This window comes from Cygnus olor, chromosome 14 (genome assembly GCF_009769625.2).
Source record: "Cygnus olor isolate bCygOlo1 chromosome 14, bCygOlo1.pri.v2, whole genome shotgun sequence".
NCBI lineage: Eukaryota > Metazoa > Chordata > Aves > Anseriformes > Anatidae > Cygnus > Cygnus olor.
Genome location: NC_049182.1, coordinates 1,194,946 through 1,221,429, shown reverse-complemented (window position 1 = coordinate 1,221,429; position 26,484 = coordinate 1,194,946). Strand labels below are relative to the sequence as shown.

The following is a 26,484-nucleotide window of genomic DNA, read 5'->3' as shown; positions in this document are numbered from 1 at the left end:
GCTCTCGGCGTGCTGCCAGGAGAGGAGCCGTGTTGGTTGGAAGTTCGAGCTTCTTATTGTGCAGGCTGATGTTCGTGTCAAAATAAGTCTGTGAAGCTCCTGCTGATCTCAGCGCAAGGCTTGCTGGAGCAAAGACATTAAGGCTGCAGGTTTGGGGGATGTCTTGTTTTAGTTTTGCTGCAGTGAGCACTGATACATTCGATATACCCTGTGACCTTACAGTGTGTGATGTTAAAAATTTTGAACGCCGTCTGTGGAAGTAGAGAAGTTTGTCTGAGCTTTGTCTACAAAGCTTCTCGGCTCGCCGGCAGATGCTGGTGCGTAGCTCAGCTCTGCTCCACGCGGGGCCGAGCCCAGCTCCTGCTTCTCAGATCCTCCCAGGGATCCCTCCTGGCTCCTGCTGCTCTCCCGGATCTCTGCACGTGAGCGGGGCCGGGCGGCCGCGTCGGGCGCTGTGAGAGCAGCACGCGTGGGAGGCGCTCTGCGTGCCACCGCTGTCCTTCGGCCGGGGGAACTCGCTCGTTTTCAGGTTTGCCTTCCTCGGTCCTGGCCCTCCATCACGAGCCAGGAGGGAAATTGTTTTGCTGCAGGGCAAAGGCTCTTCCTTCCCAGGCACCAATCAGGGTTTTACGATGGGAATGCGTTTATTTATTAGGGCTGGTTGTATTTTTATGGAAAAACTGCTCTGGGCGGGAGTTGTACTGGTGAGTCAGCAGGGCTGCTGTCCCCTGCCAGGAGCTGTCGCTGCGGCGGCGGGCACGAGGGACCAGAGCTGGCTGTCTGCTGCCACCAACGCCCCACATGGGGATTTTTAAATATTTCTTTTAAATAGGCACTGATTTTCTTTACCCTCGCCATTGCAGAGAACTTCTTCCTTAGGAAACATGACAAAACAAAAGCCAGAAAAGCCTGTATTTCTAGCATGGATATATACTTTAGCTGAAACGGGGAAAGTTTTCAAACATTGTGTGATCACAAAGCACATAAGACTTAAGAATGTTTCTTTTTTTTTAAACCCTTAAAAGCCAGCACCTTGCTCTGGTGGCCTGGTAATACACACCGGAGATGTGCATTGGATGGAATAGCGAGGGTTTCGGTCTGTTCTCTCATCGTAATTTCTTCTCGTGCGTGACAGTTTTGAAGGCGGGGTGAGGCCAGATGACTTTTCGCCCCGTAACTAGATGGGCTGGATTTTTGCATTGCGACTTCATGAAGTCGTCGGCCTGCTCAGAAGTAGGAGCATGCAAACGATATCCAGGAGGCTTCTGCCTTTTCTCTCAGAAGGGGCGATTTGCATCCGAAGCACGCAGGATGGTCGGGGCGGGTGGGGGAGCACCCGGAACTCCCAGCTAGGCCGGGTGGTGCTCGCCCTGGCCCCCAGGCATCCCACAGCAGTGCCCCTGCTCTGTCCCCAGCCCTGGGGGGGACCATTCTGTGCCATGCCGTGCTGTGCCATGCCGTGCCGTGCCTGGTGCTCTCCTTGGAGCACCGCAAGCAGCACGTGGCTCCCCGGCTCTCCGAGTGGTGACAGGGCAATTCAATCTCAGGGCTAATTTTAGAGCGGCTCTGTGAGGCTGTCCTTTCGGAGGGACACCGTAGCTCCAGCCATTTCTGGCGGGCGCTGGAGGGGGGCAGGGAGAGGCTGTCCTCACGCGCCTCGGCCGCTCTGGGCATCCCTCCCACACCAGCTCCCTGTCTGCTGGCATGGCAGCGCAGGGCGAGCCTGGCTGCAGCAGCCAAACACGAGGTCTCCAAAGCAAGGCCGGGCGCTCAGAAATGCTGCCTGGTGAATCGGGAGAGCCGTGGAGAAGACCCCTTGGCTTAGGACCCCCACACGGGGAGCGCGGAGGCTGCGGCTGGGGCTGCCGGCGGCTGAGGGTGGAGGCTGAGCGTGGGACTGGGGGCCCCGAGGGGAGCCTGGGGGAAGCCACGAAGCCTGACGAGACGAGCAGGAACTGCGGCGGCGATTAGAGCCGGCGGGGAGCCGCAGGAGGTGTGGCAGGAGGTTTTTTACCTGTGCAGAGGAGGCGCAAAAATACACATTTTTCTGTGGGGCGGGACGGCGCTGCCGGTTGCGTGCGGGGATGTCTCCAAAAATACCAGGCACGGAGCTCGGGGGTGGCGCAGCCAGCAGCCTCCTTGCCTCGGCCTCAGGAGGCTCAGCCCTGCCCGCGGGAGGATCCTCCCGGCTTTGCTTTGCTTTTCTAAAAACCTGAGAAGCCATCTGCGCAGCAGGGCATGGGACGGGATCCCCTGGGCTGGGAACTTGGCTGCACGCACAAGGAAACGCCAGAATTAGAGTTGCCTTAAGGCCCTCGTGCCTAGGCAGTGCATCCTTTAATCCTTTGGGCTTTCCCTCGGAGGATGCGGCATCGTGCAGTGCCGGAGCGGCTGCTGGGCTGCCACGGTGGCCGTCCCCGAGGGGTGGCTGTCCCTGCCGTGGCCATGCGGCCAAAGGGGGGCTTTATGAGCACTTTGCAGCAGCTGACTTGTTCCTCAGCTTTGGAGTTCATGGCTTGGCACCTTTCACACCCTTATTAGGGTTCGCGTGCCTGTCCGCGTGCACTTGGTTTGCGTCAGGGTGATAATTACAGAGAGCTCCCTTCACAATATCAACGCCTTTACCAATTGCTCGTGGAATCGGCTTTTTATGTGCGAACCAAGTCAAAAATAATGGATGTTGAAAGAAAAATTACTTGACGAAGGAAGTGTACTCCGCTGCTCCCTCAAAATGGAATAATTGTGTTTATTTTCTTGCTCGCTTGTTTCTAAAGGACCTAAGGGCAGCGGGTTTTTGAGGTCTGTAAGGATTATTCAGGGCACTGGGGTTTCTCCTGGAGTGGTTTCGCCAACAAAGCTGATGTCCGTGGGGTTGGGCTGAGCAGGGCGTGCAGATGAGTTCCTGTGTTAGGGCGCAGTAGGAGCGTGCCTTGGGGAGGTGCGGTGGCCGAGTGATCCTGTACCTTCTTTGCCCTGGGGACTCCGGCCTTAGGGAGATGATAGCTTTGGGAAACTTGGATTTAGTCGTCACATGTCTGTTTGCATTTTATTTTATTTTCTTATTGACCAAGTATGGCTATTTCTTGCCCTCTGCGGATATGGAAAGAAATGAGGAGCAGATCTAAGGTCCAGTGGTCATGAAAAAAATAGCCCAGTCAGTGTAAGGGGGAGAGGCTACTCCCATGTGCTTCTGATTTACAAGACCAGAATAAATCTTCATTAGGCGTCCCAGTTAAAACTTGAACTACATTTCTCCTTCCCTTCCCAAAAACGAAAGGCCTGAGAGCCACAAGCATCATGGGCGTATTGAATGGCATAAGGTGGTACTTGCTGGAATAAATAAACTCCTAAAAATGCAAACAGCTTAGCAATTACCAGTTGTAACACACGTAAGCAAAAACACCCAAGAAGTAAATAGATCTGTAAATGCTGCTAGGTCCTTGCAGAATTTAAGTCACTTTTTCCGCTCTGAAAAATAAGTACATAAACGTGACCCAGCCTTATTCGGCGGCTCTGCTGCCTGTACTTGGTCAGAAGGCAGATAGCTGCAGCAAAAATAGGGGCTGGGGGCTGTTTGGATTTGTTTGAACTTTTGTGAAGTCGTCAGTAACAGGAGAGAAGTGAACTCGTTCTGTGCTGTGCTTCATTAGTCAAGCTATTGTCAGAACAAATCCTTCCTCCCCCGGGAGCTGTGCCACCACGTTACCAGCAGTAAGACCAGCCAGGTGTGAAGGGCAGCGGAGGCTGGCGCCGGTCAGTGATTCCAGAGGAGGGAAACTCGGTTTCTGGATGCCGTATGAAGCTGGCAGCGAGAAGAGCCTTCTTTTATTTGTGGAAGGACCCCCCAGAAGGCGCACAGAGGGGAGGTACTTGCGGGCTGTGAATGCCCAGGAACTCTTTACAGCTTTTATTTCATTCACAGCAGAGGAGCTGCGAGCCAGGGCCGTTTCGTTTTCCGAGCAGCGCCTGACGAGGCCGCGGTGAAGAGGTTGTGTGCGCGTGTGCTGCAGGAGCGCTGCGCCCAGCGGAGCCGCCGCGGCCCCGCAGCCCTGCCTCTAAGCCAGCCGAAGGTGTGAGGTGGGAGAAAACTGCCCACGAGAATGGATTTATTTCCTATAAACCACAGAGCTTTGAAACATTTGTAAGCCGGCGCAGGCCTGTCAAAGCAGAGCTTTCTCGTGGCTGCAGCGGTAACCGGTGGTTAGGCGGTGACAGTCCTCACGTCTGCTGCTGCCACAAAATGCTGTCATTTCTGCCTTTCCAGTTGAGACTCTTAGATTGCTCAGCTGCGTTTTAGTTTCATTTGTGTTTTTTTTTACAGATAAGGGGGATATGCTACACCGCGTGCCTAGCTGGGTGAAAAGAGGCCGGGTGCTTGCCCGAGGCGCGGCAGCCAGCAGCAGCAGCGCTCTTCCCTGTGCCCTGCGTGCTGCGCTGCGACCTGCAGCCCAAACGCAAATCCCACCCTTAGCGCACCGGGTCGGCAGCGGCGCTGGAATTGCAGCTGCTCAGGGGTGTTCGGTTTCAGGCTAGGAAAATGTCTGAAGTTACCGAAGTCACTAATCCCAACACGGGTGTCGGATGAGTCGCTGGGGTGCAGCGAAACCGGCCGGTCTTGCTCAGGAGATGTTCGTTAGTCACTGCTGCATATTCACACCTTTGAAAAGTGAATGACGATGGTTAATAACCAACTGGTGTACTCATCAGATAGTATCTGGCTGACTTGGCAAAAAGATTTGACATCCCTGTCAGCTGGGTTCTTCTGCTCAGGGTAATAAGGAGCAAAACGTGTGCTGAGAGGGTCGTGCCCCACAGGTTTGCATGCAGGCCCCCAGGGCTCCGCGCAGGCTGGTACTGCCCTGGTCAGCGCACCCCGGTCCTCGTAGGGCTTTGGGAGCCATCAGTAACATCCGCATCAAAGGCCTCTTCCCCCTTTTCTACTCACTTGCACTACCTACTGCAGCATCCTGCTGAGATTGTACAAACAAATCCTGCATTAGCTGCAAAGCCCCGTTAGCCCTGGGCTGTGAGCTGCAAACCACCGCTCTGGAAACACCAATACAGGATTTTATTTTCCCATTTCAGACTTGCAGGTCAAATTTGCACAGGTTAAAGCCCAGCGGTCCTTTCTCGGCAATGCTGTCCTGTGCTGGAGGCGGGATGGTGTCAGGCTGTGTGCCCTCCATCTCCTGCACCGCTGGAGGTGGCGTGGCTGCAGCGGAGGCAGCTGAGAGAGCAGGGACACATGGGCAGAGCGCGGCGCCGCGGGGACCTCGCAGCACTTGGGTGCTGGAAGCCACGCTCATCCTGGCGCATGCAGGTGGGCAGAAAGGTGCAGGTGCTGCTGAGTGCCTTTGAGTTGTTTGCTCCTCTTGTGCTTTTCAAAGCCCTCCCTGTGCTCAGGTTGGAGGGAAGCTCCCTGTGCCCCCTTGCTGGGGCAGGGCGAGCGCTGCGGTGCGGGGCCGTGGGAGAGGCTCAGCCTCGGAGCAGCGACCAGCCGGGAAGTTCTTGAGCTTCGGTTTCCTTCTTCGTTTCTTGGGTCAGGCGTACAGGTCAGAATATTTCTGAAATAACCCCTTTGGTCAAATGATGTAAGTGAAGTGCAGCACCAACGCGCTTTTTGATCTCAGGCTGTATTTTCCATATATTAATTACCCCATGCTGCTTCTGAAGGATGGACAGAGGTTAGGAGGTACAAACTGCGCAATGGCTTCAAAACGAAAAAAGAAAATGCAGATTAATGTAAAACCAGGCAGAAAGTGGCAGGCAGAGGAACGCCTGCACATCCCCGTGGGCACGGGCTGACGAGGGGCTGCGGCTCGGGGCTGGCTGCAGGTCACTGCCTGTGCCCGGGGACACGCGGGACGGCGCAGGGAAGTGGCAGCCACCCGGGGACAGGGGCAGGCGGCTGCCGTGCCGTGTCCGCCCGTCCGTCCGTCCGTCCGTCCTCCATCCGGGGGGGGGCTGTGGTGTGTCAGAAATGAGCCCTTAACCTGCGTGACCTCTGCAGTTCCTGTCTCGTGCTCAGTTGCAGTTGTTTTGCAGAGGCTTTTGTGGCTCTGCTTTCTTCTGCTCCCGTTGTTTATATTTGTGAAGAATAATGGCAACTGGAGGTGCAGAAGGCACCGAGGCGGGTCCCACCCTCATCCTGCCTTCCTGTCAGCCACTTGGGGAATGTCTCTCTGGAATGGCATCTCTGGGGCTTTTGTTTGAGAAATTTTCTTCTCAGTCAAGCAGAGCTGTCCCTGTGAAACCCGTGTGCTTACCCGCTCTCCCCCACCCCGGCATTCAGCCCCACTTTAGATCTGGAAGAGGACCGCAGCCGGTGCGTGGTGCCGACCTGCGGCACTGCCCTGGGCGAAGGAAGCGGCTCCCGGCCGAGCGGCTCCGTGCCAGCCCCGGCAGCCCCACCATGCGCTACGCCCTGGGCTTCTGCCTGATCGGGGTTTTAATCACCAGGGCCGGCCGCGAGGGGCGGATCTTCTGATTGTGCGAACCAAAAAATGGCGTTTTAAAGGGATTAGGTAAAATCTCATAATGGTAGCTCATCGTGAAGAGACGTATCTAAATTTAATTTTAAGACATCGGACCTGTCCTGTCTGCAGTTGCAGGCTGGGACTGGGCTTTTACACGCGGCCTGCCTGGTCCCCGCGGGGCTGCGGTGGCACGGAGCTGCTGTCCCAGCCGGCAGGGAGGTGGCTGCTCACAGCGCGCCCGTCCAGGCGGTGCCACGGTGTGCAATTATCGCAGCTTTTCTCCCTCAGCACCTCCTGGTGCGGTTCGCGTCTCTTCTGACGGAGTTGCAAGGCACCACCACACTGCTCGTGGATGGGGGAAGAGCCCGTGGGAGGCCGCTGACGACCCTGCAGATGAGCCGCTGGGGGAGGAAGGCTCTCCGAGGTGGGCACCGCCTGGCCCTGCGGGTCCCCGGGCGGGACGGCAGAAACCTGCGTACGGCATCTGGTGTGGATCTGGGGTGAAGTGAGCCCAAACAAGCGTTGGTTCCCTCCTGTTTGGGGTCACGGGAAGTACTGCAACATGAGGAGAGCGAGGGTAGGGACACGGCAGCAAAAGCGGGCTGTGGGGCTTTGTGCCGGGAAGCGAGGAGGTCTCCGCGGAGGCTCACCGGGCGGCACCGCGGGGTGGGCCCCGACCCGGCCAGGGCTGGCACGGAGCCCCGGTGAGCAGCGGCACCGTGTGCTCCCTGCTTCATCCTCCGCAGCAGCACCGGGGCCGGTGGCACTGCCCTGTCCCACCCCATGTCTGTGGGTCGGGTGGGGGATTTGGGCAGGCGGCCCCTGGGGCACGGCGCTGCGTGGCTGGGCCGTGGGGTCGGCCTCGGCTCAGGAGGAGCAGGGGTCATTTACCGTTCCAAAGAGGAACGCGGATCTCCTGGTGTTCTTATTTGAGAACAGATCCTCAAGTTCCCAGTCTGCTGCTTGGCTTATTCCAGATGACATAATATTCCAAGTATCTCATGACTTACTTATTTTTTTTGGTTCAGACTGTTATAAGGGTGTCTGTGTGTTTGTTTTTTGCAAAGCAGCTTTAACTTGGGAGTCCCAGATTCTGCCTGCAGTTAGAAAGCTCCATAAACTGCAGTGATTCAAGGGTCTGGCAAACATCTTCAAACCCGTTTCATGAAAAATACAAGCAGTATACTCAGTAGACTCCACAGATAAATGTGGTGGAGGCCTAGTTGCTGATGGCAATACGTTTTAGAACTTGCGTATATCTAATACACACACACGCATGTATATTTATACGTATGTATTTCATAATTCTTTCCTATGTTGTGTTTAAATAATCCTGGATTTATTTTAGAAGCATTTGTATGCTTCCATGAAGTATTTTAAGATATGTGTAAAAGAAAGATGCCTGTAGGCCACAAGAGCAGTCATCTTGTTTTGGGAGGGCAGAGGGAAATTACAAACTTTCATTTGAGGAGAGATATTTAAGGCTGCTTGGTCGAGAGGAAAAGTCCAGCGCTGAAAGGACGCCAGCTTTCCCAGCGTCTCTGCTCCGTGGGCTTGTTGCTTTGGGCTCGCAGGAGGGAAAGGTCGAAGATGGATGGTTTATCTGTTTTTCTGCTGTGTTGGCTTTTCATTTGCCCAAGACTTTGGCATAACAACTTTTCAAAGCTTTAGCTCTTTCAGTTTTGAGTTGGCTCCTAGACTAGAAACTTTCCACAAATTGAACTTGAAAATTTGGCCAAATATTCTTATAAAGAAAGTCTCCAGTTTTGTGGCTAGCCCCATGTGAACCAGCAGTCATACGTCAAAATAGTTTCTACATGGTCATCCATTACAACAAAGATAATTTGTCAGGTTAAGCCTCCTTTTCGCTAATGCACGCAGAAACCTATCTTCCTTTTCTCAGCAGGAATAAAGTATGTGGTTGCTTTGAATCCGCATCTTTGGAGTTAACTGGAGCATACTCCTGGGGACGGTATTGCCTGTACAGGGTGTGCGGGCCGTCGCAGATGGACAGACAGACAGCCTCTTCACAGGCTCCTCTCCCCAGGCCTCTCTGCAGCTCTTTCCAACCTCCCTTCTGCTCTCTGCAGCTTTTTGCAGAGCTGCCTCCCAAGAGACTTTTCAGAAGTTTCTGCTTTTGAACTGCACTGCTCTGTTTATGTGATTTGCTCTGGGAACATCTAAGGGTGCTTCTCGCAAACTGAATTAAATTAGAATTGTACAACTCCCTCCAAGAGATCTAAAAAAGTGCCTTTGACTTCAGCATCACATATGCTTAAAAGACAGCTTTCTTGAAAGCCTGGGGAAGAAAATACAGACATTGCACTTTCATTGCTTTCTTAATTCATATAATTAGTGTGGAGATAGCTGCATAGCTGTATTTTCTTCAAAGAAACTGCCTCAGACTAATATTGGCTAATGGAAATTTTACTTTCAAATAAAGCGGTATTTGAAAATACATTAAGGCCATTGTGGGGAAATGGATGCAGGAATCAAAGATGCTACAACAAAGCCTTCCCCGGGGCAGCTAACAGAAGAGTGTGTGTGCTGTTAGGAGCTGATGGGTAGATCTCAGACTCATCTTCTTGCTTTCTTTTTCGCCTTTTCCTCTCCTGCCTTCCTCCCCCTCTCCCCTCTGGCTCACGGAGCGGGGGTCCCTGTGTGCAGGTTGCTCTCCTGGCTGTGCAGCGCTTGCCCAGCCCAGCCGGGTGCAGCCTGCACAGCTCGGCTCTGCCTCCAGTGCCTCTGCTCGTGCTGGGCTGGGGTTTCTTTTGGGCTGAGTCTCTCAAGCGCGATCCTAGCCAACAGTTTTATTGAGCCTGCTGAAAGCAAAATGGCAGTAAATTAGGTCTCTCTGCCACCTATAAACGTCACTAGAGACAAAATATTTAAAAAAAAACAGCTGAATGCATTCTTTGGTTCCTCTTTCTGCCGGCAGATTCAATTCAAAACCAAGGATGCAGCCTAGACTTTCCCTTGTAAAAGGCTTTTGACGAATGTGGGACTGCTTTCTGGAGGCAGCGCTGCTTTCCAGCCGTGCCACACAGGCACAAAAAGGCCCGGCGCTCACCGCGCTCCCCATCGCCAGCAGCCACAGCAGCCGGGCTGTGAAGGGGCCGCGGGACGAGGAGGGTGCGTGAGCGGGGTGCGGATGGGGACCACCCCCGCGGGCGGCCGTGCCCCACCTGACGGATCCGATTTCTCAGCAAAAAGCTGACAATTTCCCCCCCAGGGGCAGGGGGGGGAACAGGGCTGCTCAGTCACAAAGACATCCTGTCTCCCTCTGAAAGAAGATCCTGGTGCCTAATTAACTTCATAAATTAGCCAGAGCTGTAAGGCCACCACTTCGACATAAAACGGAGGTAACACGATCTGCGCGGCCCTTTCTGCCGCGGTAAGGGATCCTGCCCACCGATTAATTTGCCCTCGTCCGCTTTCCGTCCAGCTGCATTCTGGCCGTGCACAAGCCGATGTGCAGACACTGTTGACAGGGCTGTGCTAAGCTGGGAAATTATCAGTAGCATAAGAACCGCGGCCAATTACTCGCCGGCCCCCGCATGCTGGCATCGCTCCCCCTCCTCGCCCGGCTCCGTGCCGCGAGGCCGCCGGCCGTGCTTGGAGCAGCCCGCAGGCTTCCTGCGGCAGAGGTGTCCCGGCTGGGTTCAACGGGCAGCAGGGAAGGAAATCCCGGAGGAAGGAGCGCCGTTTCATCTTTTGTTGTTGTCTGTACCGGCACTTGGGAAAGCACGAACGCAAGCAGCCCGTCCCCTGCGGAGGAGAGGAAAATCCCCTCTGCCTCCTGCCCGCGCTGGGCGGAGCGGGTGGGAGCGGGGAGAGGAGCGGGAGCCCTCGGGCACAGGGAGCGAGAGCCGAGTGCTTCCAGCAAGCGCACGGAGCTCGGTCGTCGAGGCCCCGACAGGGAGCTCCCAGGGGCCGGGAGCTTTCTGCCCTCTTGCAGCACAGCTGGGGCATCTGTGCGCTGCTGCTCGGCATGGTGGTGGTGGTGGTGGCCGTGGTGGTGGTGGATGCCGTGGTGGTGGTGGTGGTGGCGGCGATGGTGATGATGGATGCCTTGGTTGTGGTGGTAGATGCCATGGTAGTGGTGGTGTTGGATGCCATGGAGCTTCAGCAGCCGCATGCCTCCCACGTGCTCTCCAGTGGCACCGGCCTTTCGGGTGGCAGCGGGATTTCTGCTCTGCCTCCCTGATAGCTCCGCTGTAGTCCGCAGTCCCGCAGGGTTAGTGCAGGCACGTTTACCTCAGTTTGGAGGCCAAGGGGTTCCTGTATCACGAACAGGTTTCTGTTTGACAAAGCCAAGGCTGAGCCTGCGCTGTTCGTTGGGGACCACAAGGGATCTGGAGCTCTTGCAGCCCACGCTGGTTCACTCTCCAACTGCTGCTTCTCCAGGTAACGACACCAGCCAGTCACCCCTGTCCACTGCATCGTCTCTGTCCAGTCTATCTGTAGCTTTTCAGTATCGAAGCCCAAGAACTGGTTTAACATTTTTTGTCTTTTGTTGCTTTAGTTGTGGTTGATGTGATAAAAGTTGCTTTCCAGGTCTCTTGCAAGAGCCAGACTCTTCCATGTGCAATGGTGTAATACTAATGTGGGGTCAGCACCTGCGGTCTCCATCCTTGCAGGTGTCCAAGACCTGGCGGGCGACCCGCTGTGGCCTCACAGCGGAGGAGGAGGCAAGGTGAGACCGCCAGCCCCCGGTGACTCCGCCACGGACACAGCAGTGGGCGCATCCCTCAGGGGAACCCAGGGGAGCACGTGAAATGTCACAAGTGGAAGTGCAATAACAGCCAACCAAAAAAAAGTGAATTGTATGCGTTTGTCTTCACGGTGTTTGATTAATGGGAAGGGAGAAGAAGCTGCACCTTCACCTCGGCTGCAGGCAGAGGCGCTGAGGCTGGTCAGTAGGCTGGGAGGTCGGGGCGCACTGACCTGGGGGCTGTGATCCCACTGGGACTACAATTTCCTTCGTTTTGTGAGAATCCCTTATGGTAGCTGGGGTGGCAGATGGGAGAATTTTCTTTTCTGGGGGACGTAAGATGGCAGTGGATGGAATGCCAGATTAAAATGAGAGCTTCTGGAGGACTGTCAAGTTCTCCTTAATTGTGAATCCATTTTTTTGGTGACTAATGCATCTAGACTTGCAGAATTACCTCATGAATTAGAAGCAGTGGCGTGGTGGAAAAGATGTGACTGATGCTGGCTCCTGATTTACCAGCACTTCCCTCCTAAACTGCTGTTTGGCTTCCTACTGGCACAGCACAACTTTTCTATTAATACTTTAGAGCTCAAACACGGTTTGAACGCACTTGGTTCAACATGAAATCTGCTGGCTTGATTATGAGGTCTGCTGAGAGCCTTTTGAGCAGGGAGGAAGCAGGGAGGGGGTTATTTGTGGAGCAGAAAGTGCAGCCTCTGAGTGAATGCAGGAGCGGGGCAGATCGGGGCTAGGTCCCACCAAGGCCCTGGAGACGTGTTAGCGTGGACCCGTGCTTTCCCCATGTCCCCTGCCTTCCCCATTCCCAGTGCTGGTGCAGCGTTCCCGTCGGAGCAGTGACGGGTGGGTTGGTAACTTGCCAGTGGCACTGCTGATTTTTTGATGTAAAGTTGGGCACCCACTAAGGAGCTGCTCCTTACCAATCCAGCACGGTGCTCCCGCCGCCTGGACCCCGCTGCTGCGGATGAAACCTTCCCACGGGCCGCGCCGGCATCCGCCCACTCCAGCAGGTTCCTTCCCGCGGTGCCTCCCAGCGCTTAGTCATGCTGAAAACGCATCCATTGCTGATTCTTTGCTTATTCACTCAACCTTTCTCCAGCATTAGCATCAGTCTCTAAGCTACGTGCCAGAAGGCTGTACCAAACCAGCAATGTCATTGCTTCACTTTGAAACGCTGAGTATAAGCTGTATTTGGAAATGGAAACGTCTGTTAAGTGGGACAACAAAAACTCCAGCTCTCCTTCCCAAAGGCAGAACTCTTCCCAACCTCTCTTCTTATTCAAGTGGAAAAGCTTTTAGATGGCGTATGACATTGCTAAAGCAGCCATAGCATTCTCTCTATGGGAAATAAGCCAAGCAGCAAAGTAACAGGACAAACCAATATGCTGGTGTCTTGAAGATTACAGAGAGAGACATGTCCATATTATTGACAAGAAGATCGTGTAAGCCATGTCATCGAGACAGAGGAAATAATAAAATGAGGTGTGGAAAGGTCCATGCTGAAGAAGCTGAACAGTTTTGGATCTATTTGGTCAAGTGATGTTGACCACAATGTATTTTGGCTGCTTATTTCCCTAAGTCTAATTGATTTGCACCTGAGTTCTTTATACAACCAGCTAACTCCTGAGAGAATATTACCGGAGAGAGCTTTGGCACCATTTTTCTTGCATTTAAAGCACCAAAGAGAGGAAGAATCCTACCAATCAGAAGCCTGTGGGCTCATGGTAATGTATAGGATCATGCTTGGTGCCATCACTAACCTGCAGTACAGCCAGAGCCTGGGGAGTTGCTTGCTCAAGCCCATCTGGCTTTGCACTCTGGGCTTTGCTAGGGTGTGCAGCACTGCATGAACTTCATGAGCTTCTCTGCCCAAAGCTGCCTCACATTTCTTTTAGGCAACAGAGCCGTGTCCATCAGGGAGCTGCAATCTTGGCCTTGTGTTAGCAAGTTTAAGAGCCCTGGCATTAAATGATGCTGTAATATTTTTTCTGGTTAGCTTTGAGAAGAGCTTTATGTTCAGCAGCTTTGTTTTATAGGAATAGAAGATCGAGGGGTGGGTGGTTCTTGGTTTAGTTTTGTGCAGTCAGGTACTGATAATGTCAGGATGGGAATATTGTGTTTATTCTTGAGGTAATTTCATCAAAGGGCTTTAGCTCATCGGTAGGCTATGCCCATTCATAGATGTTAGATGTTCTGTGCCAGAAATAGCCTTGAGTTCTACAAAAATAAACAAGTTGTAAACATTTTTTAAGTGGAACTGGTGTCCTCTCAGCCAAAAGAACAAAGCAGCAAAAGCTGTCTGGAAACCCTGCTGAGAAGAATTCTTCAGCTCCGTAAATGTCTGCAGGACTTGAGAAGTGTAAAGAAAATGCCAGAGACAGTCTGGGCAGGCAGACTGCTGAGAACGGGGGAGAAAAGAGGTAATGAGAAGGGAGTAGAAAAGAGGTTCTTTAGATCCAGCAACTGGAACATAAACCAGTATCTGGAAGCAAGGAGTGCTGCGTTTTTCGCATGCTCAGGCAACAAGCTGAGCTTCAGAATGGAAAGCTAAGACGTGCCACAGCCACAGGAAGCGAGGAGGAGGCTTTCGTTCCACTCATCCCTGCTTGTTTGCAGGTGCAGTGGGATTGCTGGAGGGGCACTGGGAACCTCCTCTGTTCTGCTGCCGCCCCCTGGGCTCCTCACACCGCTGTGCGCCTCACGGGGCTGCAGAAGGCACCAGAAGGAAAGGCGAAAGCCTCGGCACGTTTTGGGCTACTGACAGACGGAGTTCCCTCTGCTGCTTCTGCTTGGCTAAAGCTGCTTTGAAGACTCTAATTTTAGCCATTTCTTTGTTTCCTGCTTCTGGTATTTTTGGTTCTCAGCTTTTTTTTTTTTTTTCTGTTTTGTTTCCCACTATGCACTCAACAGGGAGAGCCCCTCACAAAGTCCTCAAGAATAATAAGAAGGGAAAAAACAGGTCCAGATGACATTTGCTTTCGGCAGACAACAGGCAGCAGCCAACATTTCCAAAAAGTCCATCACCACCTCTGCTATTCCCATGAGAAACAGAAAGGAAATTGGACCCTACACGAAAACTGTTCTCCAAATACAGAGGCCTCATTAGTCTGATCACTCAAATGCGCCTACTTCTCCAACAAAACAGGACTTGGGCCTTGCAATCACGTAACTCAGCAAGGTGATACTTGAGCAGTATCTTTGAAAATAAGTGCTGGTGTTTGACTGGAAGGAGATAAGCCCTTGGCGCTCATCACAGACACGAGGTCTGTAGGCGCTTGGGAGGGCCAGCTCAGGTGGGATCCTGAGAAGTCCATTTGTTCTTCTTGAGGCAACGCACTGGAAAGACTTGCAGAGGAGGATGACGAGGTGAGCAGAGGTGGCTCAGTCATCATAGGACCATCTCTTCTGTGAGTAACTTGATTGAAACGGGATCATCTTAATACTTAAAGACCAGCATGATGTCATTATTTAATGTATCTCTCAGTTGTTTTGGTGGGCATGGAGAGTGTTTTCTTTGCCACCCAGAACCCAAAGCTACCAAAATCCTGCTGCAAATTATTGGTAGCTTCTTAGATAAAGGCTGGCTTGAGAGCCAGGTTCTTGCTGCAACACTTCTTACTGCAACACTGCAGAAGTAATTCTCTTCTCTGAGAATCATTTGATTGCACTATGCACCGTAATCATAGTAGACTGAGCAGTTGGTGAGGCTGTGATAGAGCTGACTTTTACAGTTAGCAAGAGCTGCATTCTTTTAAAATGATTTCATCTCAAAACACGTGTTGGGAATTTGTGGTCCCGGTGTGCCGTGCAGTTGGATGGGTGCTCTTCCAGACGTGCAGCGAGGAGGAGCGGGGGCTGGTGGTGGAGGCTGACCGGCTAGGCAGTACACGGCCCCACTGCACTCAGCGAGATGTCCTCTTGCACCCGGAACCCTCTGCCCATAGAGCAGGGCTGCCTGCTGGTGTCGGTGGCCGACAGGGGCATAAGCCTGGCCGTGTATCGGTCACCGTGTCACCACCCCACTCCAGGGCACCTCCCGACCATGGGCAAAGCGCCTCTTTGGAAAAGGCTACGCTGTGCGTTTGCTTGTTCTGTCTTGCCCTGCCTGGGGCTTTTGTGGTCCCTTGGGGACGTCTGCCTGCCGGGTTTGTCGCCGGCAAGAAGAGGAGCTGGTGTCTGGAGGCGTCCAAGGTGTCTTAGGACTCATCCTGCTCTGAAGATGGAACCTCGCTGAAGCAGGGGCTGGGGGCCAAGAGGTCTGTGTCCCAGTGTAATGCTCCTTGAGATGGGTAAGTCCATGTATGGAGCAGGTCACGGGCACCTCTAAAGAGCTCTTTGGGATCACCAGGATGGAGAAGGCTGCGTGAATGGCGAGTAGCCGTGGTGCGATGAAGGGCACAGCTGGCAGACCCTCTGCTTCCAGGTGCTAAACCTACACATCCTCGTTCCGTTTGCACTGCAGACGTGCACCATCTCGGAGGCTTGCACAGTAGCTTGGCTGTGTAGAGCCAGCAGCCATTGTGTGCAGGTGTTACAACCAACGGACTTTGGCTTCCAAAATACCAGCTCCTCGTGCAATACGAATAGTGAAGGAGAAGTTCTAGTTCCTGATGCCCAGAGGAGCGCACCCTCCATGTCTTCAAATGGATCTAACATGCTCTCTCCATTAGAGGGCAGAAGCATGCTTATGCACAGATAAAATAAAACAAAATTAGGTGCCCTATGTGCTACATAACTTGTTGTGTTAAGGACAGGTAGGACATCATCACAGATCGCCAGACAACTACGCCTGCTGGAAAGAAAAAGAAGCAGGAAGAACTGGTGCTTCAAGGGTTAATTTCTGCGGTTTGGGATAACTCGGTGGTCTTTGTAGCACCTCCTTCTGTTAAAAGTTGGAAATAGGCTTCCTATATGGTAAACACAAATGTCTAGCAGATTTGTTAAAGATTAACTAATGCAGGTAATTACCTATTTTTCAAAAGACTGACAATTTTGATAGAAAAATACAAAAAGATTGCTTTTGACTACCGATAATTATGAGGAGGATGTTGATTAGATCTGAGGAGCGGGGTGAACACTAAATATGAGGTGAATTATTTGAGTACTCCTGTTAGTATTCTGCCTATTGTATTACAAGCCTCTGTGAAAGTTGTGATGCACTGCTGTATTTCTATACACATGTAATCCTCTGAAGTAATAAAGGAATTGCCTGTAATTACACGGGGAAATTGTTGCTTTCTGTTCAATTCGGTGACACAGCTTCTGCAAGCAGTAGAGAAGCCAAGAGTTTGCCCTTAACCAGATACGGACTGCAGGGGAGTTCAGGCCAAAAATGTAACCTTCTTTAGTGTCCTCTTGGTGCCAGTTGTGGTGGGGATATTTATGACACGGCCACTTTCTCCGTAGGAATTGGGCCAAACCGACAGAGTTGTCCCTTCAGGTCCGAGTAGGCCCGGAGAGCCCGCCAGGCGCTGGAGCGGTGACCTTCTGCTGTTGGGATCTAAAAGTTACTGAACGATTATGGGCTAACCCATAACCCGTTTTACGGAGACTTCATCTTTTTATTAAAGGTTTGGAGGCGCCTGGGAGCCCCCTGGGTGGCCTCAGCACGGCTCATCCCTCCCGGGGATGGGAATGGGGACAGGGACGGCCTGGCCTGGGGGCTTCAGGGCCGCACCCTGTCCCTGCCTCATCACAGACCTGCGTGACCAGGGGTGCCACCCCTCTCTGAGCAAGAAGGCATAAATCATGATTGCTTTTACAAAACTTCTTGTTTTTACAGGGGCATTTGCAGTGCTGAGAATTTTTTCTGGTGTTTTTTATCAGGGACAAAGTTTACGATCTGAATTAGATGGAGAATACAGATGGGTTGATAAACATACAAACAGTAGAAGATGAATCAGACTCAAACTAGTGTTTTAGTGCAATAATTGCTTTTCAATGAACCTCAGAATGACCTAAATATAACAGTTTTGCAGGAAACAGACTTTTCTCACTTGACTTCTGCATGCAATTGCTAATTCAGTAACTTGATTTCACTTCAGTTGACAGCAATAACTTAAAGGAAAAGTGAAGAATCTAGAGCTAATAGTCAAGAGCAGTTTGGATGAGGGGAAGAGAGTTCCTCGATGTAAAACACAAAAACAAAGCAATTAAACCTTTACAGTGCTGCGATTTCATAAGCACCGCAGGAGCACTGAAGCGTCGGTCACCTCGACGTGAGCCGGTTACGTGGCCGCAGAAGTAGCTGGCTCGCACCGGGGTCCTGGCGCTCCCCGTGATGGGCACACCCCGGAGCGCTCAGCGGGTCCAGCACAGGCACAGCCCCTGCAGCCAGCGCCCTGTGGCTGTTTTCTCTCGCCTCTTCCTGCTGGGAGAAAGCAGGTTATCCTTGCCTCAGCTTTGCTTGTCGCCGAGGTGGTATGCGGCTGGCAGCCGCTGGGACCCCCTCAGGCGTGCAAACAGGCAGCGGTGCTTGGCACTGCAGGTGGTGGCCCAGAGAAAAGCCTTCTAGAGCCAGACATGGCAGCAACCAAAATAAAAATGGAGCATGGAGGCTGCTCGCAGGCCTCGTTCAGGTATGGAAACGCGGTCAGCCATTTCTGGCAGCAGTGGGGAAACAAACCAAAGCAGGTAAGGTGCTGGGAAGGCAGCAGTGGCGAGCAGCCCGACGGCCCTCCACACACGAGGTGTCGGGCTCGCCTGGATGTGGTGATGGAGAGGGGTTAACTGAAAGATCCAGCTCTTGTTGTCCAGAGAAATGCAGATCTAGCCTTGAAACATTTCCCAAGGTCTTGGCACTTCATTTCGTAGCTGTGTCTCATGCTCTGAATATTCCCAAGGCACTCGCTATCGTCGGATGTCGTCTGACTGTCTCTCAGTTGCTGTTTGTTTCTGTGGTTGCACGTTGATAAGGTATCTGGTTATGTCTTGCAGCCCTCAGAATCCAAGCCCAACGTCACCCCTCTCACCGTCCTGGCCCATGTTCTCCGCGCCATCAAGTCCTATGCCCACCTCCTCTACGTCCAGCGACTCATCCCCCATCAGGTCTGTTGCAGAATTTGCTTGGCTTTCCGTTGCTTTTGCTATTTTCTGTTTAATTTACCTGGTTTCCCTCACTTCACTTCCCTTCCCCCTTTGCATCCTGCTCAAACTCCCCTGGTGCAGCTATCTGCATTCAGCAAGAGAGGAGCTTTCAAACATCTCCTGCCCCAAGAGAGGCTCCTGGCACCGCTGTGGCACCCCCTTGCCCCTGGTGGGTGCCACCAGCCCTCACACACAGCCCTGGGCCGTGCGATGCTCAGAGTGGCGGCAGTCAGCACTGGCAGGTCATGCTGACGGTGAGTGAAGTCACTTGTGGTTTCTGTGGGTTTTGCCCAGCCATTTCAGCTCCCTGCAGCTCGCTTCATTTGACTCTACAACAGGTAAGCGAGGTACTGTCATCCCAGCTGCTGCCGGGAGGTACAGGTGTCTGCAAAATGCTGTGATACCACATTTTCTGGCCATTCCCCTTTTCTTAGCTGGAATGTAAGGGGGGGGTAAAGGACATGGTGCAACACAGACGTTTGCCTGCTTTTAGCCCATGTCTCAGGCACTGGGGCATCGCTGGAACAGATTGGTCCTGCAAGCCATGGACAGACCAGGGTGGGTTCCCGGTCGGACCTGGAGCAGGTCAGGTTGTGCAGAGGCTGCTGCCCGCTGGCACCACACAGAGCAGCAGCGGTGAGGATTCACCAGCGAGAGCCCTGCACCTGCAGCGTGCAGCTCGCTGCCGCGTGCACTGCCCCGGGGCTCTTGGCACCGGAGCCGCACCACGAGCAGCGCCTGGTGCCCGCACTGCGGGTACCAGGGATGCTCACACGGGGGAAGCCGGGGTGATGCCCTCAGGCAGGGTTTCCTTCCCCTGAGCCCCCCCCGGCCCAGCAGAACAAGGCGCTGTCTCGTCCCCGCAGCAGCACTCCTGGCACGGCGCTGCTCTCAGCCCCCTGCATTCGCAGCCACAGGCCGGGGCACCAATGCCTCTCGTGGGGAGACGTGTCAAACCTGTTTGTTCATTGCAGGCACAGACCGAGCTCTTCCCCCACACCTACAGCCATACACGTTGCCTGTACAATGTCTGCCTGTTTGGTAGGGTTATTTATGTGTTTTGGTACACGTCTGCAGAGGCTGACAGCGGTGTAATATCATCTGAGCAGCCTTCTTCCTCTGGGGGAGAGAGGCTCATCATCCCCGAAACTGCACAGGGGCACATGGGTGATACTCCTCTGAGTGCTTTGCTGGCTGCGTGCCATGCTTGGAGGCAAAAATTCAACACGAGCGATCACCAGGATCCAAGCTCCTCAGTCCCTGCAAGCCTGGCAGGGCTGCGCAGGGCGTGGGCGCAGCACCAGTGTCACAGCCCCGAGCGCAGCGGGTGAAGGGCGGCTGGGGCCGGGGGCACGGCGTGCTGCACGGGGGCTTTGGGAAGAGAAACGCTAACTGGAACAGTGTGAGGTGGGAAGCCAGAAACTGCCTTTTTGCCTGACGGTCTCCACAAATGCTATGCAGGAGAAGAAAGGAAAGGAGAGCCTCCCAGGCAGCCAAGGCCCCTCTTTTAAGCAGAGGTGCCCGCACCCGGCTGTAGAGCATTTTGCTGCTGCTCGCATCAGGCAGCTGGAATTCAGATAGGAAAAGCCTCGACTAAAGGGCTGTGCTCACTGCAAAACCAAAACCATTCACAGCTTCCCTGGTTTGTGGTTTCTGTGTGAGCATGAACCACTTTCGCCACGAGGTGAGAGTGTGCCGGTTATACGGGGCCCACCCTGAGAAAGCTCAGCACCGTTTGTAGTCCTCAGAAAGAGAAAAGCCCGCGAAACCACCGACTGGGAATGGTGACGCCTTGCTGGTTATGTCAGTGCTGGGGACACTTCCCTCACTTCGCTGGGGCGGGCCATACCCAAACAGCCCGGTGCAGCCCTGCGGACAGACAGACGGACAGACGGCGCGGTGTGAGGCGGGCTGGACCTGCTGCTGGTGTTTCTGCTGCCACCCGCACTGCTGGGGCACTGGCCGGGGAAGGACGGAGGGGACCGGGACATGGGGACAGCTCTGCAGGCTGTGGGTGTTCAGGTGTGCTCCTGGGCTCCTTCCTCCCCCTGCGCCCGCTGGCGATCGGCCTCCACTTCTGTCCCTGTCGGCTCTGAGGCGCTCCCCTGCGCAGCGTGGGCACGCCGACTTTCCCACTAGGGTCTAATGGTTGTTAAATCTTTTTTGTCTTCAGGTACAGTCTCTAAAGAAGCACAGCAAATTCTTCACGGACTTAGTTATTTTTCTGTTTTGAGATACCCTTCCCCAGGTGCTAATTCTTCCTCCTGAAATTGGACAAGGAGCTCTCCGAGGGCTCTGGGCTTTGGCAGCTCCGTGGTCTGGTCTGCAGCGGGTCGCTGATGGCCCCTGCTGCCTGCCTCCACTCAGCGCCTGCCCTGCAGCCCTTACCTCCCCTCAGGGACCCACGAAGCATTTCCAGCCCCCCATGTACTCCTGCCCCGTGCCTGGAGCTCTTGGAGGAGAGCTTCACCTCCGCTCGGTCCTTCTTGCTCCTCCCCGTGGCAACCTTGAGGGCAGGGGTGCGGGGACCCCACAAGACAGCAGGAAGGGACTGCTTTTGTATATTGAACAGAGTACGGTTTTAATGTCAATAAATGCTTTCTTTTTGCAGCTCGCCATTGCGGAAAGCACGAGCGTTGTACGCCTGCAAGGCAGAACACGACTCGGAGCTCTCCTTCACAGCAGGCACCGTGTTTGACAACGGTGAGTGCCCGCTGCGCCCTCGGGGGAGCCAGGCGGCTCTGGGGCTGGGGTCCCGGGGGGCCGGGCTGCCGGAGCTGAGCCCCAGGCAAGGGCAGGGCACGGTGGGAGGGCAGGGGGTGAACCGGGGCGTTGGTGACATATCGTGACGTTAGCGTCCCTCTAACGAACGTCGCATTGCGCCTCGCTGGCAGCCTTTGGGCTGGAGAAGCGCTGCAGGAAGCGATCGGGCTCGTGTCCACCGGAGCCAGAACTGCGGCTGCCAGCCTGGGCGGCAGATAGGCAGGAGGCTGTCCCCATGTTTCCAAATGGACTCTTGTTCTCTGACAGCGTCTCTCATTTCATGTACATGTGAGAAACTGCAGAGCCAGCGTTAACAGTAACATGAATAAAGCTGCAGGGAACGCCAGTTGGCTATTATTTATTTTAGCACTGAGTTTTGCAAATTACTGGTTTTCCTCCTGTGACTCAGGGAATAATTTGTACTCTAAGTTCATGGGTTTCCTTTCAATCCTGTGCCTAATGACTATCCCATTTCCACCACTAGAAGTCCCATGAAAGAAGAAAGCAGAAATGCTTGAAACAGGCATTAAATCCAAGGTGTATCTTGCCTTCCTTTTTGTATCCATGCTGAAAAGAGCCAGTCATCCGGTCCTTTTTTAGGCTCAATGTGAAAATGACTTTTTCAAGACCATGATTTAATTCATCCTAGGGGAGATGTGTAGAACGGGGGGGGTGAATGGGCAGGGTCCTCCTCCTGTCCCTCGTGGGGCACAGGACACCGGTGAGCAGAGATGCCCACTCTGCCACCTGCAGCCCCGGTAAGCTGGATCCTGCTCCATGCCCTGCTCATTGCCCTGCCCCAGCCGCGGGGTCCGAGCAACCCACCCGGGGGCGATGGGTGCCTTGGCCCCTGCGGCGGAGGTGGCTGCGTGTGCACGGGGCAGGAGGCGAGGACACACGTAGGTGCCGCGTTCTTTGTGTCCACCTTCATCTGGCAGAGTCAAAGCCGTGGCTCGGCGGGCTGGTGGGGGACGGTGCAGCACGGCATGGAGGGCATGCCGAGGTTTCCCAGGCTGCGCTCACAAGTATGAAGTGCCTGCTGTGATCTGAAGTGCAACGTACCAGCACAAGGTGGTGGTGCGGTTGACTGACAGCAGCATTTAGCACGGAACCATTCTTTGATAGTTTTCGGGGTAGGAGAGGTCAGTTTCCAAGTACCAGCACCGGAAATATTCTATGCAGTTGCCATAATGTTTCGTACAGGAGACGGAAAAGTAGCGTGTGCTTTTTTCCTCTGGATACTGAGAATTGGAATAGGTGGCCTCTGATTAGTCAGGTTTTTGGAGACGACGTTAATGAGCATAGACTTTCTGTTTCCTGCATCAAGAGAAAGAGACTGTGCCCCCTGGACAAGAAGTTCTGTTTTAGATATAATCCCAATGTAAAGAAAAGTCTTCTTACTACTTTCCAAGTAGTTCTTGGCTTTTATATGCTAAGCATTGTCATTTGGGAAACTGCTACCCCATGCACTGCTTTTGCCCTGGGATATATACGAGAATATGGCAGAAAAGGGAAGAGAATTAATACATGCGAATTAAAGAAAATACTTTTCCTAAGCAGCACCATAGATATCTCATAAATAAACATGGTCTCCCCTTTGGGAGCCCGTGGGAATTAGAGCAGCTAGTAGGGGAACAAGTTTGAATTAAATACATTGTGTTTGCTAGATAAAAATCAATGGATTATTCAGGGGAAAAAATATACAGCATGTTCTAATCACGTAGCAGCGTAGCCGGGGCTCACGTTAGCTGGGGGAAGTGAGTTAGAAACAGCTCGGTAGAAATATTATTGTGATGGAGGGGGGTTATAAAACCTCGTGTCAGCAAATGTATCTCGGAAATATTTAAAGAGAGACGGTTTTTGACTTCAAGGTTCCCTGAGGTTGTACATGGCAGGGCAGCATCTGAGTCTGACGGGGAAATTGAGGTGCCACGAGCCACACTGTGCGACGCCCACGCAGTAAATAACATCGTGTTTTGAGGTGTACGATGAAGTTTCACAGCGTCGTTCTGCTTTAGTTATGTGAAACGCAGACTTTCAGCAGATCTCGGGCACTTGATAGCTGCCTGCGCCTGTCGCAGTGCTGAGCGAGAGGGATGTCCCTGGCCAGAACTGGGGACGGTGAGGGTCCGGGGTCAGCAGGGGGCTGCTCCCAGGTGTTTCTAGCCTGCAATCGCCCCTGACACGGAGAGCTCCCTGTTCGGAAGCAATGAGCCCCCGCTGCCGACAGGTACTGAAGCCTTTATGCCGGCGTGTAGGAAAGTTGCATTGCATTTGTTTTCTAATTTTGTAATAGAGAATAAAATTCTCCTCCCTATCTGTTTGTGTGCCCTGCTTTATCTGACAGTGTCCAGAGAGAAATAAATGGCTGTCTTTGGGACATAAGCGCTTCTTTAAGGGAAAAGCAGTCGCTGGAACTCACATGACTTTCCGTTAAAGCACTTTCCCAAGCCATTTGCTGAGACCAGAGGGCTTGCACAGATGCACACAGACCATTTACAATTTCTTTTCTCTTGGTGGACGTTGGCAGGGGCAATTTTAGAGAAGGTTTTCCAGGGGGCTTTCCTGGTGGCAGGCAGGAGCTGTTGTTTTTCCTCTGAGCTCGCTGTTAGCCTTTGGTGATATAAAAGCCCTAAGACTTGAGAGTGAGAGGGGTGTAAGCATGGGACATAAAGACAACCCCAAAATGGGTAAACCTAAGAGCCAGAACACAGTCCTCTGCCTGCTTCAGCATAACCCTTGCTCCTGCAAAATCAGCTAATTTTCAGTAGTTGTCTGAATTAAAATAACGTAAAATAGCCCAGGGCCTTCTGAGGACTCAGGTTTCTGGTTCAGCAGAAGTACGAGCTCAGTGCTTGCTCGCCCTCCGGGAGCTCGCTGATGTGCTTTCTCTCCAAGCCCGAGGCCGGGCCAGGATGTGCCGGTTACGGCACCGTGCAGTTAACCGCAGTGTGTGGGACTTCATAGAGGTTTCAGCCCAAGTCTGGAGGAAGGTTTGAGCCTTGCTTCCATCCCAGGCGCAGCTCTTGCAGCAGCCCTGCTGCTCCAGCCGGTGCTTGGGAACCCGCTCCCTAAGCAGCGCAAGCTTTGTGCCGGTGTTTTTGGTGCCTCAGTGCCAGCACTTCACAAAGCAGACACAGGGGAGTCGTGGCAACGAGCGGGTGCAGAGCGAGGGAGAGCTGCTTTGGCTTCCTGAGTGACTTAGAGCACTGCTTTCCGTACTCGAAAACAACCAACCTGGAGGCAGGCCTTGCTCCCTGCCCGCAGCACCTGCCGTATCACCAGCACGCGGGCAGCGGTCGCTGCTCCGTAAGAATCCCACCCCTCCTGTCCCGTCCCGCTGCTGTCACCAGCGCTTCCCGGGGCACATTGGGTCGGGGCAGGGCTGGGGGGGCCCAGAGGCCACGGGCAGGAGGGATGAGGGGCATGGCAGCCGGGACGGATCCTGCACAGCCCGCGGTGGAGCCAGGCTGCGTGGTAACGCGCTTTGTTTTCCTTCTCTCCTCAAGTTCACCCATCCCAGGAGCCCGGCTGGTTGGAAGGGACCCTCAACGGGAAGACGGGATTAATCCCCGAAAACTACGTGGAGTTCCTATAACTCGGGGCGCAGGACGCGACCCCGCTGAGCGTTACATGGTATCCATGGCAAGCGCTGGCTCGCGTGCTGCAGACCGTTTTGCTCCTTGCCTCCGTGCGGCGCGGTGCAGAGGGCGTCCCCACGGCCACGGACACCGACGGCTGCGTGGATGCCGCCGCGCGTCCCCCTGTGCCCACGATGCCCGGGCTTGCAGGAGGCTCGGGGAGGTCGCTCGGCTCTCCCAGCATCGTGCAGAGGCAGGCGATGCCTGAAGTCCACATCCCCTGTCCGGAGCTGTTGCAGCAACGAGGAAGGCAGCAAAGCAGCAGCCTGCAGGCTCGTGGGGGGCTACGCCTGCAAACCGTGAACCAGCGCGAGTGTCCGCTCGCCGCTGCCGTGAGGCTGCCTGCAGGCCGCAAGGAGCAGCAGCTGGAGCTGCCGGCACGGATCCTGCCCAGTGGAAGGAAGAGCCTTCAGCACCAAGGAGCCCTTTGCTCCCCAGCCATTCCCTGCGCTCCATCAGCCGGCACGAAGCGGTGGGGGAAGGTGCTCGGGGCTGGCAGCAGACCGCAGGCTGCTCTGCGGCAGCGTTTTGCATGACACCGAGCTTCCCTCCCCGGCTGGGCGCAGCCTCACCTGCGCCTGCACCCTCACCAGGCACGCATCCTGCCCGGCACAGCGCCGGTCCTCGCGGGGTGCCGGGGCTGGGGGCGGCCGGGTTCCCCACCAGGGAACAAGGACATTTGGGACCAAACCCCTCCAACTTTTTCGAGTTTTTTCTTTTTTTTTTTTTTTTTAGATTTAGATTTATGCAGGGTAAACATCTGTGATCTGTGCAACCGGCATTTCCTTCCTGGAGGGCAAGATGCAGCTCCAGATAAATACTACTTCTTTTGTTTGACTGGCTGTTTTGTATCTCCACTTCCCAGTGCACATTGCAGGGGGAGACATCCATGCTTCGCGAATGCCCAGGCCGCTCTTGTGCCATTTTGGAGCTGCATTTGCTACTCGCCACCGTTGCTTTTTAGGTGGTCTCCGTGCTTGCAGCCTGGCGTGTCGTCTGTCTGTGCCAAGTCTGTGCAGTGCTGGCTGTGCGAGGTAAATTATTGCCATACCCCAAGAACGTTCGTTGCTGGTGTAGCCAACCCGCAGTCTACAGAAAACAAAGGAGGAGCCCATCGGCTCCATCCCCACTGCGCCTGCCTCCAAAAGGACGCTCGTGCCTCCGTGGACAAACCTCTCGCTGTTTCGGGTCATTTTTAAGAGGGAGGGGGGAAGAAAGAGCCCTGTGTGCCTGCAGAGCTGGACCTGCCAGGTACCCTGTCAGGAGCTGAAATGATTATATTTTGTAATAGAAAATCTTGAAAGAAAATGCAGCCTGTGGGCAAAGAGACTGTTTTGTAGAAGTGACGCTATCGCACACTGGTGAAAATGGGTGTCTTGTCTTTTTGTAATAATTTTAAAGACTCTGAGTGACTGAATCGCTGTATGTGTCACTTTTTATTTTTGAAAGAATTAATGTATAAATAGAGTATCTTAAAATATAATGAGGGAAAGATCTATATTTGATATTTTTAGAAGACCTGTAGTAAGAGAAGTGAAGGACATTTGAAACCGGCTACAGAAAAAAAAAAAAAGCCTTGCAAACACACTCACATCCACAAACACCCTCTGGGCCCTTGCTTCTCTGTGTGCTTTGTGGTGTCACAGAAAGGACAGAAACTGAAATTTCGGACCTCTTTAAGATTCATTCACAGTAATTAAATTTCCTGGACTTTTGTCTTAAAAAAAAATAATAGGAAGAAGTCAAATTTTTTCCTCGTTTCGAGGGCCGTGGCAGTGCTGCTCCC

General features: G+C 53.6%; 1 protein-coding gene across 4 annotated transcripts in view; it reads left to right on the top strand.

Annotated features, from left to right (window-relative positions):
- Nucleotides 1-26,115, top strand: part of ARHGAP26 (Rho GTPase activating protein 26) — a 132,078-nt gene extending 105,963 nt beyond the window's left edge. For 2 of the 4 annotated variants that reach the window (XM_040573146.1, XM_040573147.1), the window contains exons 21-23: nt 18,145-18,255; nt 20,906-20,997; nt 24,567-26,115. In XM_040573146.1, the coding sequence (XP_040429080.1) occupies nt 18,145-18,255; nt 20,906-20,997; nt 24,567-24,655 (292 nt within the window). In that variant the 3' untranslated portion in view covers nt 24,656-26,115. The other 2 variants (XM_040573149.1, XM_040573148.1) reach the window with 2 other exon arrangements.
- The last annotated feature ends 369 nt before the right edge of the window (nt 26,116-26,484 follow it).